The 19,843-nt window shown below is 34.3% G+C and overlaps 1 protein-coding gene across 4 annotated transcripts in view; it reads left to right on the forward strand.

Moving 5' to 3' along the window:
* Nucleotides 1-1,709: 1,709 nt before the first annotated feature.
* Nucleotides 1,710-19,843, forward strand: part of slmapa (sarcolemma associated protein a) — a 69,722-nt gene continuing 51,588 nt past the window's right edge. For all 4 annotated transcript variants that reach the window (XM_067387718.1, XM_067387717.1, XM_067387720.1 and 1 more), the window contains exon 1: nt 1,710-3,043. In XM_067387718.1, coding sequence (XP_067243819.1) covers nt 2,846-3,043 — 198 coding nt within the window. In that variant the 5' untranslated portion in view covers nt 1,710-2,845. The remainder of the gene's footprint in view (nt 3,044-19,843) is intronic.

The raw sequence follows: 19,843 nt of genomic DNA on the forward strand, positions 1-19,843 counted from the left end.
AAAAGAAAATTTATTAGATTTTTAAATGTATTGTTTTGTGGCTTAAATATGGGTTTATAAGACTTATGGTTGTATATTTTTGCTGAGAGTTATAACATTTTTTTTGATATGTAGTTAATATTGTGGCCTATATGTGGCACTTTAACATCTTATAATGTCTCAGGTGCATTACTGAACCACACCATTGTTTGCATATAGATGTTCCAACAGTGATCACTTAATTACTTCTTACGGGTCACACCAAGACAAAGCAATTGGATTAGCCTGAGCAAGACATTAGAGTTAAATCAGCATGCTCCATTTGGTATGACAGATGTTCAGTGTAATTTAGTCCACAGATTCCAAGTCCAAACAGAGGGACTGGGGGTGGGGTTAGCTTTGAAACCATCTCCTCCTTTCTGAAGCAAAAATACTTTCCATAAATAACTTGTACTGGGTGTAAAAGCTTTGATTTTGCCAGTATGCATTTGTTTTGTCTGTTTTGAGCTGTTTGGTCAATATTTTAAAGAAACCCTCCCCAGTTTTCCATATTTACAGTAGGTACTTTTTTTTGGGCCAGAGAGTGAGGGAAAAGTGGCCAACATGGATGGGAAATCTTTCAATGTTGTTTTTAAAAGGCATTCCAGGATGCATCTCACAAAGACGGTTACCTTATATTCAGGTAAAGGTTGTGATTTTAATAAGAACATCTAATATGGAGACGGAAATGTAATATAAAAATAAATTTAAAATGTTTAAATAAATAAATGCATAAATATGAAAATAAATACATGTGGAAATAAATATAATAATATAATAAAAAAATATAAATGTATAAAAAATATAATAAATATAATAATAAAAAAAATAAACAATAAAAAAGTTAAAATAAAAAAATATATATATATATATTTAAAAATAAATACAGAAAATAATAAATAAATGTTTAAATAAATACATAAATAAATGCATAAATATGGAAATCAATACATGTGGAAATAAATATAACTATAGAATAAAAATAATTATAAATTTATAAAAAATATAATATATATAATAAATAAACAAAAAATACATTAAACAATATAAAAATCTAAAATAAAAAAATATATATTTAAAAATAAATACAGAAAATAATAAATACATTTTTAAATAAATAAATGCTTAAATATGAAAATAAATACATGTGGAAATAAATATAATAATATAATAAAAATAATCATACATTTATAAAAAATATAATAAATATAATAATAAATAAACAAAACAATGAATTAAACAATAAAAAGTAAAAATAATAAAAAATATATTTAAAAATAAATACAGAAAATAATAAATGAATGTTTAAATAAATAAATGCATAAATATGGAAATAAATACATGTGGAAATAAATATAACAATAGAATAAAAATAATTATACATTTATAAAAAAAATATAATAATAAATAAACCAAAAAATAAATAAAAAAAAGTTAAAATAATAAAAATATTTAAATAATAAATAAATTATAAAAAAAAATTACTTCAGGACTAAATTTAATTTAAAATTAATTGTATATGTTTAATCAACTCATTTATTCGTATGTTTACACTGAAGGCCTCCAAACCATCTATTTTCATTCCATAAGATAAACGTCACCTTTTTCTCTGGAAGCGCAATTCACTAGCCCCGCCCCCAGCATAACGTCATCGTATACCCCCCGCCCCCTCTATCGGTGGTGCGCGAGCCCCGCGGCGGTTTGTGGCCGGTGTGTGTGTGTGTGTGTGTATATCTGTTCGGGAGGACGACTTACTTCCAATTATCCCCTCTCACACAACGATTTCCATCCCGTTTTCAGTGTTCCCGGGAGCGGAGACTTCAATGGCTTAACGCGGGATCGTGTCACGGACTTTATTCGTTTATGACTTTCTTTTCGGAGGATTTTTTCTCGTCTCTCAGCGAGCTAAGCTAGTTATCGAGCTCGCGAGCTAGTACTGGATTTACCTATATTCTCCGCGTATGAAAGTTCATCAGACCAAACAATACCTGGATGAATCCACTGGGAATTATTTATAAAGTCACTTTGAATCCGGGCGGCTTGATAGGAAGAAGATAAAGGGCCACCGTTACCTCAGCGAAGCTAAGGAGCTAATATGAAGTTAGCCAGCTAACGCTCTCGTGTGCAAGAAAACACCCTCCGCGCGAGCTGTTTCTGATCCCTAATATTGAATTTTGCTCATTTAATGTTTGGATAATTAAGTCTTTGAGGTTTTGTTTTCATGTTGAATGCCTGATCTGTCTAGGGGAGTGGTGGGTTGATGCTCTGCCTTGCATAGTTCAGCCAAACCCACTCACATTAATAAGTGTTTAACACTTATATTAATGCGTTTTGTGGCAAGAGTCATTCCTATCTTAATCTAGAAACCCATATCAAATGGATAGGCTTATTTTTAAGGGGAGTACAGCTTAACTAATAATCCAACAGGTTATTAGTATATTAGTGTTTATTGGTCAGGCCTATGGTTGTAAAGGGGAATGAGGATGAATTGTGCAGGGAACGAGGTGTAACATCTCAAATTGTGGACTGTCATCAGATTTGTATGGAAATAAGCAGCTGAATTGGGTTTGGTTCGGCAACATGGGGGTTTCGCAAGGGGGCAAGAAGTCAACTACATAGTGTCTAAGTAGTTTTGTTGACGTAATGTAGTCGGTTTAGCAGAAGAGCTTTGTCTTTTCTCGATAGTTGATTATTTTTTTCGTATTACTATGTGCATTGGTCTCCTGATAATTTATTAAAGATAGGAGAATTGGAGCAACAGGTCAGTCTGGATCAAGAAACACTGTCTTTCGTGTCTGGTTGGAGTAACACTCCCAAGCCATCCTCAATGCCTTCAGCGCTGGCCGTGTTCACCTGCCGCCCGAATTCGCACCCGTTTCAGGAACGTCATGTCTACCTGGATGAGCCGGTCAAGATCGGGCGCTCCGTGGCCCGGTGTCGCCCTGCGCAGAATAACGCCACCTTCGACTGCAAGGTGCTGTCCAGGAATCACGCTCTGGTGTGGTTCGACCACAAGACTGGAAAGGTAAGTCAGGTGTTGTTGCAGCTTTCGCGGCAGGCAGAACAGGTCAGATTGGCTCGTAAATCAACTGCTTGTTTGACATGCAGATGAGAAATTAACCTCGAGCTGTTTTGATTTATTAATATTTCTATGGTTGACATAACTGTCTACATTAGGATTATATACACCCATTTAGGCCTGGTTTCACAGATTAAGCTTTAGTTCAATTACATTTATAAACGTGCCTTAAGAAAAAAACAAAACATTATCTTGAGACAATACATATTTTAAGATCTGTCAGTGCAAGTTGCTTTCAGTTAAAACAGCTCAAACATGCATTTTAGTCTGGGATTAGCTTAAAGGATTAGTTCATGTAAAAATGAAAATAATGGAATTTATTACTCGCCCTCATGCTGTTTCACACCTGTAAGACCTTAGTTCATCTTCAGAACACAAATTAAGATATTTTTTATTAAATCCGATGGCTCAGTGAGGCCTGAGCAATGACATTTCCTCTCTCAAGATCCATTAATGTACTAAAAACATATTTAAATCAGTTCATGTGAGTACAGTGGTTCAATATTAATATTATAAAGAGATGAGAATATTTTTGGTGCACCAAAAAAAACAAAATAACGACTTATTTAGTGATGGCCGATTTCAAAACACTGCTTCATGAAGCTTTGGAGCGTTACGAATCAGCGGTTCGGAGCGCCAAAGTCACGTGATTTCAGCAGTTTGGCGGTTTGACACGCGAACCGAGTCATGATTCGATACACTGACTCATTTGTGCTCCGAAGCTTCCTGAAGCAGTGTTTTGAAATCGGCCATCACTATATAAGTCGTTATTTTTTTATTTTTTTTGGTGCACCAAAAATATTCTCATCACTTTATAATATTAATATTGAACCACTGTACTCACATGAACTGATTTAAATATGTTTTTAGTACATTAATGGATCTTGAGAGAGGAAATGTCATTGCTGGCTATGCAGGCCTCACTGAGCCATCGGATTTCAACTAAAATATCTTGTGTTTCAAAGATGAACGAAGGTCTTAGAACGACATTGGGGTGAGTAATTAATGACATTATTTTAGTTTTTGGGTGAACTAACCCTTTAAGTCTTGTCTGTGAAACCGGGGGTTAGGCATTAAGCCTCAATTAATGTCTGACTGTCATTGCATTAGATGGCAAAATAAAATACGAGAACAAGCTTTTACTTTTTTTACTTTTTCCACTCATTTTAGCTCATTGACTTGAAATCAGCTTTTTTATATATATTTAATAGGGGAAAATATATAAAATCAAGAAATTAATAAAGTAAGATTATTTCAGTTTATTAATAATAATATTAAAATTAATTGTATGAATAATATATATTTGAGTAATTTTAAGTCATTCTATGTATATATGTATTTGTATTTATTTATTTATTTATTTATTTTTAAATAATTTTATTAACTTTTAATTTTAATTTAATTTAATTTATTTTATAAAAAACAATTTTATATATATTGTTTTTTTTTTTTTTTTCTATTGCAGAAACTTTTTACTCTGAAGGGACAAAAATCTAATTTGATCAGGCAGATGGGCACTGTGGGTCCTGGTTTTGGGCATTTCTGATCTATATTGATGTTTATGTGAGATAAGATTTTATAAAGACATTTTGTTTGCCATTACATGAGTCTTTAGTGTTTTCCGTAGGATTTTGTGAGGCTATATGGGGTGGACATTGTACATTTTAAAGTTAAATTCTGGGAACACATTTTCAGTGTCCAAATTGAACAAAGTACTTTAATTGAGTCGTACCTGGACTTTAAAGTGGACTCAAACCTCTTTTTACCTCTACATTACATTCACACCGGTCCTTTAGGAATCCAAACAGTTAGAATATAATAATAATAATAATAATACTTATTTAATAATATTATCCTCAAAACTGCTGCTGAAGTGTAGGAAGTGAATGGGAGACACTGGTCTTTATCACAGTCATGTTGACCCATAACATCTCTCGTGAAAGGAGCATTTTTACAGCAACAGATGAGCTGATACTATCACACGTGACATTGCTGGTGTGTGTCTGGTAAACAGGAGTAAAACATTGCTGTGGCATTTCCATGCTCTGTGTTGTTGAAAATATCTATAATAATGGCTCTTGGGTTTTTAGCTGCCTGATACATACATTAGTGTGGCTCTCACAGCATCATGTGTGAATGGAAGTGTAAAATAATCCTGTTGAAAGCAGTAGAACATATTCCACCACGGCTGTAATATCCAGGAACGTGCTCTTAGTGTGTGTTTTGGTTTAATGCTGGTAATTCACTGTGTTCTACATTTTTAAGATGACACATTTTGACATTGCAAGCGCACATAACTTGTTTTCTCCCTTAGGCAAGCTTATCATTGCTTTCTGAATATCTCCAGCACACTGCAGTGGTTCTCTCTGGGTGGTTAAAATAAGATTTTGGGCGACTGTTTGTAATGTAAGTAGGGCTGGGCGATAAAACGATAATTATCTCATTCTAATTTTTCTTGATACAATTATAACAAATGTTCGATATAATGTTTATGCGCCGAAAGCAGAACAGCGTTACTCATTTAAACCGCGCCACATGGACTGTTTATCGGCTCGGCTCAAACGGCAGCGCAGCACGAGTTTACTAGAGCAGATGCGTTTACTCACTGACCGGTCTCTATCATACGACCACTAAACAGTGCTGTGAGATCCAGTGAGAAGCGCTATAATTCAGCAAAGAACACAGATATCTCTGTTATTTAAACTAGTTTAAACCAGATGAAACAGTACTGACAAACATGAGAAACAATTTGTGCAATGAATGATCTAGTTAGAAGGCTTTTCAATCTATAAATCGCCATCATTTACCATAGATTTACTGTAGTAACACTAATGGGCCAGCCCACATTGTACAGCGGCCCACTGGGAAAACTACTGGTGCTCCAGATGGCCAGTCCGCTCCTGAAGTGCACCTTGGTATTATGGCAGAAATGTGGTATATTCATATTGAATTATTATATTCATATTATTATATTATTAATGTAGACGTGTTTATGGAGCCCCACACATGACATGCAGGAAAAAAGTAAATTGTGCACACGATTTACTAATTCGTTCCCGCAATTTGCTAAATTGTGCACATTATTTATTTAATTCCCTCGATTTGCGAAATCGTGCACATGATTTATTTCGTTCCCTCGATGTGCTAAATTGCGCACGATTTATTTAATTCCCTCGATTTGCTAAATTGTGCACAATTTATTATTTAATTCCCTTGATTTGTGAAATCGTGCACATGATTTATTTCGTTCCCTCGATTTGCTAAATCGTGCACATGATTTATTTCGTTCCCTCGATTTGCTAAATTGCGCACATGATTTATTTAATTCCCTCGATTTGCTAAATTGTGCACAATTTATTATTTAATTCCCTTGATTTGTGAAATCGTGCACATGATTTATTTCGTTCCCTCGATTTGCTAAATCGTGCACATGATTTATTATTTTGTTCCCTCGATTTGCTAAATCGTGCACATGATTTATTTCGTTCCCTCGATTTGCTAAACCGTGCACATGATTTATTATTTCGTTCCCTCGATTTGCTAAATCGTGCACATGATTTATTATTTTGTTCCCTCGATTTGCTAAATCGTGCACATGATTTATTTCGTTCCCTCGATTTGCTAAACCGTGCACATGATTTATTTCGTTCCCTCGATTTGCTAAATTGCGCACATGATTTATTATTTAGTTCCCTCGATTTGCTAAATTGCGCACATGATTTATTTAATTCCCTCGATTTGCGAAATTGTGCACAATTTATTATTTAATTCCCTCGATTTGCGAAATCGTGCACATGATTTATTTCGTTCCCTCAATTTGCTAAATCGTGCACACGATTTATTTCGTTCCCTCAATTTGCTAAATTGTGCACGATTTATTATTTGTTCCCTTGATTTGCTAAATTGTTAGCACGATTTATTTCTTTTCCTTGATTTACTAAATCTTGTGCATGACTTACTAATTTGTTCCCTCATTTTACTAAATTGGAACGAATTAGTAAATCGTGCGCACAATTTAGCCTACTGTTTTTTTCCTGCATGTCGTGCAGGGCTCCTTATGTATTAAAGGAATAATGGAATATAATTACAGTCATTTTTGTTATTAAGCTATAGAATTTGTGCATTTGTGTTTATACTAAATGTATTTAGGCTACTGTTTTTCATAACAAATACCATAGAAACCATACAGTTATATTTTAGCATGTTAGTGAGGTGCTAAATCCATGCATGGTTTTACCCATGGCTATCATGATCTAAATGTATGTTAATTTGAATAACAGTAGAGTCCTATCTCAGTTAGAATTTTTAAAAAATGTTACCCTTTGATGTTTTAAATTTTTACAGATTTACTGTTTTTGTTAATGAACATAAATTTACATCCGTGTCCAAACTCAAGCTACTGCTACTGTCAACTTGAGCTAATGCAAAATGTGCATTTTCAGCGACAAAACACATAATATATTTAATATTGCAGCCTGCACTGCAAACTGTGCCGAAGATACACATCATCAGAGTCAGAGAACACAAACTATCACCCGTTAGAACATGCAGAAATTACTTTTTTCTTTTAAGATATTACTTTTAAGGAAAAAAAGTTTACTTAAGTTAACTCATTCATATGTTGATGTAGAAAAATATTTTATCATTCTAAATATTTTGAATATTCTACCAGATATTAGTGGGAAGTTAACCTCTAAGTTTTTGTCATGCTCTGACATTAAAAAGTAGTTTAAAACCACAATTAACTCAGTACATCTTTCACTCAGGGGCAAAAATATGCTTATATGAAACATTTTATTGTGATAATTTTTTTGGCCATATCACCCAGCCCTAAATGTGAGGATCTCTTTATTTGTTGTTAGTTCAGTTTGCATGTGTAAAGAGGTTTTCTGTGCGTCTGACAGTGTGTAGGTGTGTTTTGCCTGTAAAGAGGAAGTATTTGATGCAATGAAGTTTTGCCGCCATCACTCTCGGGGATAATTTCTCAGCTGTTGTGAAATAATTGCAGCTATGGTTGCTAACTTCACTCATGTAGATTAAGGTGTGGTGTTTGAATTAAGGGAGTGCTGCACGTTACAAAAGGAGGTAAGGCAATTAACCCTTTACAAACAGCATTTGCTTTTACAGAAAGAATAACTTAAATGTTACAGAAGAATGATTATTGAAAAGAACTGCAGGCTTTGATGTTTATAAATACAGCACAAAATGAATTTTATTTTGTAACCACCGCAAACCTTACTTGAAGCTAAAGGTGAGATGAAATTCTGATGTGTTTCGCTTTATATCACGGTTACAGCATATATTACAATATATGTGTTTTTGATCAAAATTCATCCCATGTTTTATATAAGTGTGTTTGATAATCTAGACTTCAGTGCATAAGTACATTTTCATCTCACATCAAACATCATAAACCGTCAGAATCCATGTTTCTTGGTTACAGCATTGTTGTTATGGTTATATTTATCTAAATTTATCTTAATTTCTGCGCATAGAGAATTTTAATTTAGGGGATACACATTTTTCTTGTCAAACTTTGTAGCGTCTCTGTGACATATTAGAAGTGAATGTCATTTCATCATCATAATTGTCATACGTAGTTTATGATTAACTTTTTTAATTGCTGTTACTTGGCAATAATTCAGATAATTTCTAACTACTTTTGCTGAGCTTTTTTCTCCTTTAATCCATTAACAACCGGGTCTGAATTGCTTTGATTGTATCAGCCGCTTCTTGTTATTGACAGTGTGAGGAATGAGAATCATACCGTCCATTTCCTCTCTGGAATGGGGTGTCCACATAGGACAGCACAGTAATGACCTGAAGAGACTTTGCTCCTATTGGCAAGGACTCTGTCGGAAAGAGGTGCCAAGATGAAACTGTCTAAACTGGGCCAGCCAATTGTTGGTATAATGTGAAATGGTGCCAATATCACCACCTGTCCACTGGCTTTGTGAGGCGGCGTAATGCAAAAGTAGGCATTGCTGAAAAGTTGACAATTGCAACTGTGTGCATGAAAATGAGGTTTGTATTTATAGACATCGATCAAAGCTGCACAGCCGCTAATAGTGTGTCTGGATGACTGCTTTTAGGTCTGACACTGCTATTTCTTCTAATGGATATGGCAAAATGACACCCATGAGATGAAGCCAGTGTGTTTCCAAGAAACACTGTCCTGCCAGACTCTGGGATGTCATCCTTTCCGAATGTCCATGCAAGTTTTTAATTAATGTAATTCACTTTTTATTATGTTTTCCTGAATGCCCAGGTTTGCTTTGATCTCCTTGTTTTGTTCAACATGGTTATTAGGTAAAGCTAAAACCATAAAAACCTTTTCATTACTTAAGTAAACTTAAAGTATATCAGTGGTATTAAAATAACACTGATTTTCATTTTCAGGCTGATCAATAAATGACTCAACCTGAATGTTTTTAAGCCCTAATGTGCATTGTTGCTCTTTGCATGGATATATTGTAAGTAGAAATAAGATTTGAGTAGTTTGTGTCCTCCTTTTGGCCTTCTGTACGTCCAGTGGAATCTCTTGTGACCAGACTCTCAAAGTGCATCAGATGTAATTTGTTTTCTGGCTTTTTCCCGTTAAGTGTATTTTCTACAAGTAATCCGAAGAATTAAATGTTTTTTCCTGCAAAGAAACAACACTTGTATTTACATCATAATATGTTCATTTGGCCACTTTCAGGTCAATTTACTTATTGTAATTATTATATGCATATACAATCTACTGCCGGCCACACAAAAAGGGTCTCTACAGAATGAATATAAACCTGATCTACTATTCCTGTGCTATATGTAAATATAAAATTCCCACTATCCTTTCTGAAATGATGCTAATGACAGAAGTTTTGCTTCACTTACACTTGTGCGGGTCCCAAATTTCTGTATGCTGACTAGAGTCGATGCGCTATGTAAATTATACTCTTTGTTGTATTTTCCTGTCAAAATAACAGAGTTCATTTGGGACTATTCAGCTTTTAAGAACAAGCAGAAGAGATGCCGGTTTCTTTGGTAGTGGGCGGAAGTAATGCACAAACTGCAATCTCATTGGCTGGCGCTCATCTATTACCATCCCTGATTTGATTTCAGCAAATCAGTTCAACGAACGCTGGCAGCTTGATTAATATTCATGAACCCAGCAGCTCATCAATTCTTAGTGTGTTGTATGTTGTTATTAGTAGTAGAATTAGTAATAGTATCTTTTAATAATTACTATTATCTATTTTTTTTTTTTTTTTTTTACAGAAACACTGAATGACCATCAATATGCACCACCAGTCCTAAGTTCAGTTAAAATGACAAATATGCATGCATACATAAATGGTTACCAAGTTTTAGTTCTAGCTAATAATAGTTAGATCATTAAATAGTGCTTGATTATCATAATATCATAATATAATGCTTGGTTGACTGATGTTAAGAGTGTACGTTCAGAGATTTAAAAAGCTTTGTCATTTTACAAAAATATAAACTACCAGTCAAAAGTTTAGAGTTTTTAAAAAGTTTTGTCTGCTCACCAAGGCTGCATTTATTTAATTCATTAAAAATACAGTAAAAACAGTAATGTTGTGAAATATCATTAGAATTTAAAATAACTGTTTTTTGTTTGAATATATTTTAAAAAGTAATTTATTCCTGTGATCAAAGCTGAACTTTCAGCATCATTACTCCAGTCTTCAGTGTCACATGATTCTTCAGAAATCCTTCTAATATGATGATTTGATGCTCAAGAAACATTTATTATTATTATTATCAATGTTGAAAACAGTTGTGCACTTATTTTCAGGATTCCTTGATGAATAGAAAGTTCAAAAGAACAGCATTTATCTGAAATACGGAGGTTTTGTAACATTATACACTACCATTCATGAAGTTTGGGGTCAGTAAGAATTTTTGTTTTAATTTTTTTGAGAAGAATTTAAAGAAATGAATACTTTTATTCAGCAAGGATGCATTAAATCAATCAAAAGTGGCAGTAAAGAAATTTATGTTACAAAAGATTGGATTTCAGATAAACACTGTTCTTTTGAACTTTCTATTCATCAAAGAAAATATAAAAATATATTTTTGCACAATAAATGTTTCTTGAGCAGCAAATCATCATATTAGAATGATTTCTGAAGGATCATGTGACACTGAAGACTGGAGTAATGATGCTGAAAATTCAGATTTGAATCACAGGAATAAATTACTTTATAAAATATATTCAAACAGAAAACAGTTATTTTAAATTGTAGTAATATTTCACAATATTACTGTTTTTACTGTATTTTTAATTAAATAAATGCAGCTTTGGTGAGCAGACGAAACTTCTTTTAAAAACATTAAAAATCTTAGTGGTTCCAAACTTTTGACTGGTCATGTATATACAGTATATTAATCTGTCGAGTAAACAAAAAAATGTATTTCTATTGCCAGGGTGTGCGTAGAGCGTTGCACATCTAAATACTGTACATGCTTTACTTGATTGAGAGCTGTGTGCTAGATCCATTTGAGCACGTAAAATTAATTTGACCATGTAAACGCGGATACATCGACATCACGACAATGCAAAAGTTGAGTGTAGATCGATATGGGTAGTCATATGAGGTCATGGCAATCCATTACCTGTTTACTGGTATCACTAGTTTTATGTATCAGTATGTAAATACCAGTATCCAAATGTAAATATTACTATCTAAATTAAACATTTTACCTGTTCTACCTGGCAACTCTATAAATATGAATTTATTCATGCATCATGATAAGGTTGTTTACATTTGTTGGTTTGTCCCTCTTTGTGGTCTGTTTCTGATGCCATGGAAACGGCAGAGGAGAGTTCATCCATGTGATGTGGGTCTAACATCACTGATCAATTATTCATTGCACGGAAAAAGTCATTTTCATTTATGCCATTAACTAGAAATTATTCATTTTATTGATCCTCTATTAGTCGTGCATATGTGTTATGTCATATAGTAAGTAAAATCTGATACGTTTCTTTAAATTGTGTGTCTGGTGTCGCTGATCATCATCCTCTGTAGTCGCTCATGTGCCTTTAGCATTTTTAGCTTCAGGCTGGTGCATATTTTCTGTCAAAGTGTGAGTTCTGTTGTCGAGTCTTAAAATAGTCTGATGCCATTTGCACCCCGTTTTTACAGTCTGTTGTTATTATAGGCAGCACCAAGTCGAGGACAACTGGCTAGCAGCTGACTTTAGCTACCGGAGCCCCCTCCTTCCTGATATGAACTCACCCAGCGCCCCGCGGGGCGACCCACACCCTATATCTTGAGCAGCTGTACAGGACGCTGTCTCTCTTCTCATCAGCGCTCTTGCAGCCAAAGTTGTCAGAAAACACTGAGATTATAAAAATGTATGTCTTGAGGTAGAAAGTACACCCTCAGCACATCCTGTTATGACACTTACTGTCTGTATGGTGAACTAGCTTATTCACAGTAGTGGATTTTAGTTGCATATATTAATTTGTTGTGGTGACAGGCATGCGCGATGTAGTGTCCCGTTTCAGCAATGCATTCTAATACTTCAGACCGCTTTCAGAGAAACATCATCTCGGCAGTAACTGTTAAATTTGCAGACACGACATTCTAACCACCAACAAATCATAGGCCTCCATCTGGAAAAGGACACTTGTGTGAGCGCTGTAACCTAATGAGATCTTGTCAACCCAATTAATAATAGCATTAATCGTGAGACATCTTAATTGGATCATATGTTATCTATGTAAATCCATGCTGTCATTATCTCTTAAATGTGAAGAATTTGACACCACACAAGCTCTACTTCTACAGTGCTGTAATCTTTTAACTGAGTCCACTTTATCCACCCTGTTAATTTGTTGGTATGCAGATTGGATGCTTATACTGCGATTTATATTTCAAAAATGTGTCAAGCCCTGTTTTAAGGGACCTTTAATGCACCTTGCACAAGATGTAATATAAGTCTCTGGTGTCTCCAGAATGTGTCTGTGAAGTTTCAGATCAGATCATTTATTATAGCTTGTCAAATTTGCCCCTATTTGGGTGTGAGCATAAACACACCATTTTTGTGTGTGTCCCTTTAAATGCAAATGAGCTGCTGCTCCCCGCCCCCTTTCCAGAAGAGGGCGGAGCTTTAACAGCTCAACAACAACAAAGCTGGAGAATGTCCCGCAGCCAAAATGAGGATTGACGGTAACAGTGTTCAGCCTTACGTTGTCATAAACAAAAGCACTTATTCATTTAAAAATTTATTTATTTTATTTTATTCATCTCTTATTCATCTACTAATCTAATTTATGCTTGTACTAGATATTGTTTATTCTTATGATAAAGTGTTTATGATGTTTGGGGTAGGAATGCCTTCTAAATGAATAAATGCAAATTTTATTTCCTTCCATTCAGACCGATAAGTGTCCTTTCTTTTATTTTCCTATAATTCTCTACTAGTAGTTAAATGAAATGGCATTCATCCAGGTCTCTGCCTTCCCTGTGGTGTGCATGTTTTAAAAAACTAATGACAGAAGATTTTAGTGGAATAAGCATTTCGGCCTTGGTTTTTATTAAGTTATTAGAGGTTCCATAGTATTTGAGAATGACAGGCTTTAGGAGACTCAGATATTATCCAGGACTTCTGATATGAAGTTGATATTGATTATTGACTGATGAATCATAAGTGTTTTAGAAAAGCATTAGATGAATCAAAACTTATATATGTATTAAATGTAATGTAATATTGCATTTTTCATCTAAACTGAATAATGTATAGGTAAACTTAAAGGTGCCCTAGATTCAAAAATTGAATTTACCTTGGCATAGTTGAATAACAAGAGTTCAGTACATGGAAATGACATACAGTGAGTCTCAAACTCCATTGTTTCCTCTTCCTTATGTAAATCTCATTTGTTTAAAACAACCTCCGAAGTACAGGCGAATCTCAACAGAACACCGGCTGTTACGTAACAGTCGGGATCATTAATATGTACGACCCCAATATTTGCATATGCCAGCCCATGTTCAAGGCATTACACAAGGGCAGCCAGTATTAACGTCTGGATCTGTGCACAGCTGAATCATCAGACTAGGTAAGCAAGCAAGAAAAACAGCAAAAAATGGCAGACGGAGCAATAATAACTGACATGATCCATGATAACATGATATTTTTAGTGATATTTGTAAATTGTCTTTCTTAATGTTTCGTTAGCATGTTGCTAATGTATTCGTAAATACAGTAATAAACGATAGTAACTTTAACCACATTTAACGAGACAAGAGCCGTCGCTATTTTCATTTTTTAAACACTTGCAGTCTGTATAATTCATAAACACAACTTCATTCTTTATAAATCTCTCCAACAGTGTAGCATTAGCCCCGTTAGCCATGTTGGCAAACTCATTCGGAATCAAATGTAAACATCCAGATAAATACTATACTTACGCGATTAGACATGCTGCATGACGAACACTTTGTAAAGATCCATTTTGAGGGTTATATTAGTTGTGTGAACTTTGTTTATGGTGTTTAAGGCAAGCGCGAGCTCTTGGAGCGTGGAGCACGAGATTTAAAGGGGTCGCGTACCCTAAATCGGCGCATTTATAATGATAGGCAGTTATAAAAATTAATAAAAATTATTATTTTTTTTATTATTTTGAGCTGAAACTTCACAGACACATTCAGGGGACACTTAAAACTTATATTACATATTTTGAAAAATGTCTGTTTTTAATGATTTTGGTCTATTTTAAAAATTTGATTGTCGATTAAAATGGACTAAAATAAACAAACATGACGTCGTTTTCATTCTGAATTGTCAATGTATTGTCATTTTTTTTGTCAAAAGACAAAAACTGTCACTAAAAACGGTGTTTTACTATTTGTTGAAATACAGTGAACCAGTTCATGAAACCACACTACGATAGATGGTGTCCTGACAAGGCAGGGAAAGGGTGATCGTCATGTGAGATGACTTCAGGTTTTCCAGGGAAAGCACTCACACAGCCTTTTGAAATCTTAAACCCCACTTAAGGTTGAGTCATTCTGCTCGGGTAGTGAATTTTAAATCTCCACTGGGTCTGATCGAATGTTCAGAGAATATACTGAATAGTTTGTCTTTATCTGTTTAAAGATGTTTTTGCTGCAGTAGCTAAGAAGTTTTCATTCATTCAGGATATTAAATAATGTCTGCTAAATTTTTACTAGCAAGCAATTTTCCATTTCTATTACATCATCTTTCAAGCTTGAATGAGAAGATTGAAGCTTTCCAGGTTGTTATTGATTTGCCTGGTTCTGCCTAAGAACTCTTGAGGATTAAGGTTAAGGTTGCTTTATTGCCTGACCTGCTGATTAGTAACCAAGCTTACCGGGTTAGAGTCTTCGCTATAGCTGACCTGCTTTACACCGGCTGTGTCGATCAATGTTAATTTCCTCAGCCCGGCTGTTTGTTTTCCATCCCTGGATGGAGCTCTTTTCAGGTAGGAATGATTTAGGTGTAGACTTGCTTTTGAAGCTTAAACTGCATTCCTTCAAAATCTGTTCTCAAGGAATAAATCTTGTGGCTTTTGGCTGATATGGCAAAGGGAGACTGTAAACACAGATGTATGATGTGAGCTTTTGTACAAGGGCTGGGTGATATGGCCAAAAATATTATCACAATATATATTTTTTTTTCCATGTCTCACAATATCTATCATGATATTCACTTACCATTAATGGAGAAGGAAATGCTTTCCAATCATTTTGTTTTGTTAGACCTTGAGAATGAATGCAAACATGTGAACTTGTTTGTTCACAATTAAATTAAAACTCCACTTTTAATTTAGAGCACCATAAAATCTGTTTTATTTTCCCCTAAATTCTGTTTTCCATTTTTTTGGGGTGGATTCTGTTTTGATTTATTATACAAATTTGATGAAATTTAACAATTCAATCAAACTTCTAAAATGTAATCAAATAAAAATATAACAATTAATTTACAACAAAACACTTTTTTTTAAATTATTGTCAAATAAGATGCTACACAACAGTACTGTATACATTTAAAACATGGATAAAATTGTAGGATATTCCTTAGAAATATTATTATTAATATTATTGTTACCTAAAGATTTTAATATACAGTAATGATATGTTTCTTGAAGTTAAACCAAACTTTTATTTTGACAGTTTGTTGTGAAGGTCAGTTTTAGTTTCAGTGTGTATTTTACGGTAGTTTTTCTCAAATGAAACGGTGACAATCTTGTGAAATGACTCTCAAATCAGCTCTAGAGATGTTTATCAGGGTTTTTCCTGGGTCAAAAATGGTCTTCGGTGGAGGCTGACAGAAATGGTCATCGACACAAACAATAAAAAGTACCCTACCCACATGATCTGCAAGCCCAATACTAATAATAAATTACCCGTCACTCTCATTGAAATCCTTTCTTGCCCTCTTTGCAAAAAAATCTGTGATTTTCAAAGCTTTGTAAGAGAAGATGCTTCTTTGCTAGACCTGAAAATAATCGGTATTAAAAAGTAGCATTAAAAAGATAATTTTGCGTGCAAATCGCGGCTGTTAGGACATCGCAAAAAGATTTGTCAACACAGAAAACACTTAATAAGGGCCCTATAAAATCAGTTTTATTTTTTCCCAAATTCCATTTACCATTTTAATTTTTCTGGATTCCATTTTTTTCCATTTTATTTATTTTTTGACTCCATTTGAATGGTTAAATTCAATTTTAGTAATCAAAAAGCATGTCTAATTTATTGAAATAATGGATCTTGTCCAATTTACCAATTTAATAAAAGTTTAACAAAAAAAAATAAAAAATTTTAGGGCCCTACGTTTTATTCTTTCCCCTCAAATTTTATTTTTTACCGAATTCTGTTTTCTGGATTCCATTTTAATGGTTTAATTCCATTTTAATAATCAAAACGCATGTCTAATTGAATTCTTAAAAACAACAATATTAATTAATTAAAAAAATATATTTTTATGATTTTTTTTCTTTAGAAGTTCTGTTGTTTAATTTTTTCTGGCAATCAAATGAAGTCATACCATTTAATTTATCTTTTAATCATGAAATTAAACTTTTTTTTTGTCAAACAATGTGCTGCACAACAGAGCTTTACTGTTAATTAAAACATGGAAGAAACACTGAGATTATTGTTTAAAATATATTTTAATCATTTATTATTAAATTAATTTATCTAAATTCTACTGTATAACAGTAATATGTTTCTGTCAAGTTAAATCGAACTTTTATTTTGACGGTTTTCCTAGAGCTTTAGTTTCTCTTTGTTTATGACGGTAGTTTTCTCAAACGAAGCGGTTAAATTCTAGTGAAGTGACTTTCAGAGCAGCTCCGGAGATGAATTTGTGCGTTCATATAGTGAGGCGACAGAGGACGAAAACACCGCGAGCATCACGTGCGCCTGCTTGATTGTGTGTGAGGCGGTGTGAGGTAAATTAAACTGCGCTTCCGCATCATTCATTTCAGATTCTGTGATCGCGGAAATCATAGGGCCCTACTTAATCGCTGGATAGAATTTTTTATTGTATCGTTTATTGAAAGTGTGGTTTATGTCAGCAGCATGTGCAGGACGCCTCTGACAGGCAACGTTAACATTCTTTGAGCACTATTCACACCCAGATACAGGGACAAAAATTCGTTTTGGCGGCCGCCAAAAAAATGTCAATGTAGGAAAAACCCTGTTTATGTTCTCATATATGGAGAGATGCTGAAAACACTGTGAACGTCACGTGTGTGAGTTTGTGTGTCAGACGAAACCACAATGTTCATTCACACAGAGACACACAGAAATCACTTATTAGCGACATATACTTACTGGCTGTTGTCGCATTTATTTCTGTTGTTAGATTAATCCATATTGAGTAAAAATGTCCAGAGTTTATAATAGTTATCAACTTAAATTTTAGTACTATTTTGAATAGAACAGTGAAGTATTTCACTGAATGTCCTTGTAATAAAAATGAGCTTGCACAGACAACATGTCGGACATAAACACTAGCATACTGTTTAAATAATTTACAGTTTGTGTAAATGTTTGTGCTGTTTATACAATATGAAACTACATGTTTGGAGATTCTAGAGTAGAGTTGTATTTACGTATGTTTTTTGCAGACACTTGACACCTGTTGAAAAACTTTGTTTTAAGCAATTATTTACTTTTATCATCACATATTTGCAAATATTAACTCATTTTAATTTGTTGCATTAAAATATTTAATATTAAATCCTATTACATGTTTAATTTGAATAAAGAAGTGTACATTGGTATAATAGTTGCCATCCGACTGGGGTCTACAAGCAGAACTGAAGTTAATGTTCCACCTCCTCCTTTCCCATGATCCCCTTTCCTTTTAATTATCAGTCTTGGAAGTGTTAATTGCACAAATCTTCTCTGCTCTTGTTTGCACAGGGTAATACAGCCTTTCTATAGAGCTTATATAAAACCTACACTCAAAATAGTTCCAGTCTGCACAAGTACTCACATTTGACCATGTTAATAGTTAGGTAGAGTATAAGGAGATTTCTTATAGGATAAATGATGACCTTCACTCTGTTCTCAGGAATACTGACACCTGTTTGAGATGTGCTGAATAAGTTCAGATCAAATTTAGTGTTGGAGCTGCTCTAGAGGCCGTTCGAGACGGAAGGCTGGTGGCAGCGTCGGGTCTCTTTTGGAATGCTAATGTGCTCTTTGACGACGGGATGTGGGGGCGAATCCCTGACATAAAAATGAGCCCTCTCTCTTGCTCTCTTCCCTCACACTAACCCTCTTTATTTCACTCACCCCCTGTGTAGTAGGCACTTGACAGTCACTGTGACAGATGCAGGTGCTTTAGTGATGGTGTCTCAGTATATTTAATGAATATTTAACATGCCAGCTGTTGATAAATGAAGGGAAGCTGAAGTTCCTCCTCAAACTGCTTCCACTTGACTATAATTAGAGCTTAAGAATGACACCAAGTATTGTAAACTAGCTAGTAAGGCTGGGTGAATAAATAAGTGAAACATTGATTGAAAATGTTTGTAACGTCTTCACTGCACAAGTTTGTCTGACAGTACTTTTAACTTGTAGTGTAAAATATGGTTGCGCCCTAATATTTGACTAATTGTTAGTCGACTAGAAGAGGCTTAGACGAACAAACATTTTATTAGATGGTTAGTCGCTGGGAGAAAAAAGTTGTAAACAGTGGGTCCTTTTGGTAATTACAGTATGTGAGGCAGGAAATCCAAACGTTAGCCTATCATCCATCGAAATCAAATATAGCTTATCATTTGAAACAAGTAGTAGCAGCTTTACATGGCTGCTCGCTCTAATGTTAACCTAGATAAATGCGCGCTGTTTTTAGGCTTGTATCCAAGTGTGGAGTGTGGAAGCTTAACGTATAGCAAGACATGGAGGCGCCGGCGCGATCACATGCATTTTTTACAGATAACAGCGCAAACAACTTAAAATACAAATTTTTGGTCATACAGATAAGAGTAATACATCATTCAAAACTTTTATTTGTGTAAACTCGCAGTAACAACAAAACATTGTGCTAGGGCTGGGCGATATATCGCATGCGATTGTCACGCGCATTTCGTCAGTAAAGCCGATTCCCTGATTACCGCTAAATCACCATCACCTGCTTTGAAATGGAGCGGCATTTAATAGACCGAGCCGTAGATCACTGACAAGCTACGCAATATTGTGTTCATTATCGAAGGTGATTCATCTGCGATAATGAACGTGATATTGCGTAGCT

The sequence above is a fragment of the Chanodichthys erythropterus genome, chromosome 6, assembly GCF_024489055.1.
Source record: "Chanodichthys erythropterus isolate Z2021 chromosome 6, ASM2448905v1, whole genome shotgun sequence".
NCBI classification, from domain to species: Eukaryota; Metazoa; Chordata; class Actinopteri; order Cypriniformes; family Xenocyprididae; genus Chanodichthys; species Chanodichthys erythropterus.